The sequence below is a fragment of the Marmota flaviventris genome, chromosome 6 (genome assembly GCF_047511675.1).
Source record: "Marmota flaviventris isolate mMarFla1 chromosome 6, mMarFla1.hap1, whole genome shotgun sequence".
Lineage (NCBI taxonomy): Eukaryota > Metazoa > Chordata > Mammalia > Rodentia > Sciuridae > Marmota > Marmota flaviventris.
Genome location: NC_092503.1, coordinates 125,168,739 through 125,171,374, shown reverse-complemented (window position 1 = coordinate 125,171,374; position 2,636 = coordinate 125,168,739). Strand labels below are relative to the sequence as shown.

Genomic DNA, 2,636 nt, shown 5'->3' with positions numbered 1-2,636 from the left:
CATAGATCTGGTCCTTTATGCCAACAAATTCCACCTTTTGTGCTGAGAGCCACGGCTGAGTCTGTATGGCCCCTGGCATTTTGCCAACAGTATTGATTGACAGGCGAGGCATTACTATCCGCCTCTGCCGCAACTTTTGAGTTCTCGCACTATTTTGGAGTTCTCGTGGGGATTTCCGGGGATTCCCCGAGAGTTCCCATTGGTTGGGGAAGTGCAGGAGGAGGGATTTCCGGGAGAGATATTTCCGGCTGGGGGTTCCTGGACAAGCCTCGTGGGGCGTTCGGGAGGATTCCCCGGGAGCTGTGTGAAGTGTTTTCCTGCAGTTTAAAAATAAAGTTTGTTCCTGCTTCAGTGGCTCGTGATTTGTGCCCAGCCAGACTGCGGCACTTTTGAAGTTTGGTTTTGTTATTTTTTTTTTCTTGAAAGAACTTAGACAATAGGTACAAAATGTTTGCAACAATGTTATAAGAGAATTCTTCTTAAAAGGAAATACTACAATAATTTATTCATACTAATATATACTTTTCAACTTTGCAAACATTAAATATTATTTTAATTCCCTAATCATGTTTGCAAGCAAATATGTATTTACATGTGGGAAAGTCTTCCACTCTTTCTATATATTTCAACCTTTTAAATATATTTAATGAGAGAATTTGCGAAAATATTTGTGACACATATGTGAGTTTTCATGTGCTACAGAAATTGAATCTAAATGTTCTTTTTTGACACAGTGTGGGCCACACTGTATGTAAATGCAGCCACACATGCACTGCACATTAGGGAATGGTTATTTAATATTATGTCTCTTCAAAAAGTCTCCAGTACAAAACGTCCATTAGAAATGTTGCTCTCTCCTTAGCAGTCTCCTCAGGGCTCCTTTCACATCCTTGTTCCTCAAGGTGTATATGAGGGGATTGAGGGTGGGAGTCACAACAGTATAAAAGAGTGTGAGGAACTTGCCCTGGCTGTGGCCAAAGGATCTCTGTGGTTGGATGTATATGACTGAGCTGGTCCCAAAATAAAGGGACACCACTAGTAGATGAGAGCCACAGGTCCCTAGAGCCTTGCGCCAAGCTTGGGATGACTTAATTTTTATCACAGAATGTGCAATGAATCCATAGGAGACAGATATCAATGCCATGGGAAGGAGGAGGAGAACTAATGTAGCCACAAAAAGCTGGACTTGGTTTGCATGGATGTCAACACATGCCAACTTGATCATGGCAGGCACTTCACACAAGAAGTGGTGGAGACGACGGTGCCCACATCGAGGAAGCCGCAGGGTGATGGTGCTTTGGATCAGAGTGTTTCCCACTCCACTTAACCAGGCTATTCCTGCCAGGGCCTTGCAGAATGATGGGTGCATGACAGTCGTGTAGTTGAGAGGTCTGCAGACAGCCACATAGCGGTCAAATGCCATGATAGTAAGGAGAACGCACTCAGTGGAACCTAAGGAAAGGGACACGTAGAGTTGTAGGACACAGCCGGTGGATGTGATGGTCTTGGCTGGTCCCCTCAGGTTCCACAACAGCTGGGGCACGATGCTGGTAGTGAGGGCAAGATCAAGAAAGGAGAGATTAGTGAGGAAGAAGTACATAGGTGTGTGGAGTTTGGAATCCAGGCAGGAGACCACAATGATGGTTGTGTTGCCCACAAGGGTCAGAAGATAGGATATCAAAACTACCACGAAAAGGATGATTTCCAACTGGGGCTGGTCTGAGAATCCAAGCAAAATAAAACCTCCCTCAGAGGTTTCATTGTTTTCTTCCATCAGTCTTCAAAGGCAAAAGAGAAAAATAGAAATTCAATCTAGGGAAGTATTATTATTACTATTTACCTACAATATTTGAGATAAATTCTTAGATAAGGTTTTTTAACCAGTGAAATTATACACAGAAGAAAAGATAATTATTACAAAGACATTAATAAATGCAAATGCCTTTTTCTGTCATTTTTTGTCACAGTAAATATTCGATACCTCCTTTTCTTCATGAAACTGTCTCTTTCCCTTAGAAGTCAAATTTATTATTAAAGATAATCTACTTAGGAAAAGCTTCCATTTGGTCAGAGTGACAAAAATCTGACTAACAACTTAGGCAAAGTTGATCTGGAGCTCACGGTTTCAGAGGGTCAGTCCATGGTCAGTTGACTCTATAGTTCTGGGATTGAGGTGAGGTGGAGCATCATGGAAGAAGAGCATGGTGGAGGAAATTGCTCACCTCATGGTGACTGGGATGTATAGAGACAGAGAGGAGCCAGAGGGACAGTACATAATCCTCAAGGGCACATTCCCAGTGATCTACCTCCAGCCACACCCCACTGGCCTATAGTCACCACCCAGTACAGTTGACCTTTCAAATGATTAATTCTTCAAATAGATTAATCTATTTATGAAGCTATAGCTATCATAATCTAATCCTTTCACCTCTGAACGTTCTTGCATTAACACCTTTTGGGAGACTCTTCGTATCCAAACCATAACAAGTGGCTACTTAAGTCTGTTAAAAGTAGGAGCAAAGTAACAGGCAAATGCTGACAGTAATTTAAAATCATCATTGAATAGATTTTCAGTGATTATTGTTCATAATAATGGAAATTGTAGTGCAAAAATAGTGAATGAAAGTCAAGAAATT

The 2,636-nt window shown here is 41.7% G+C and overlaps 1 protein-coding gene across 1 annotated transcript; it reads right to left on the bottom strand.

Annotated features, from left to right (window-relative positions):
* Positions 1–838: 838 nt before the first annotated feature.
* On the bottom strand, positions 839–1,774 carry LOC114080523 (olfactory receptor 2G3-like). The gene has a single exon (XM_027922142.2). The coding sequence runs from the start codon at positions 1,772–1,774 to the stop codon at positions 839–841; it is 936 nt and encodes a 311-aa protein (XP_027777943.1).
* Positions 1,775–2,636: the final 862 nt, after the last annotated feature.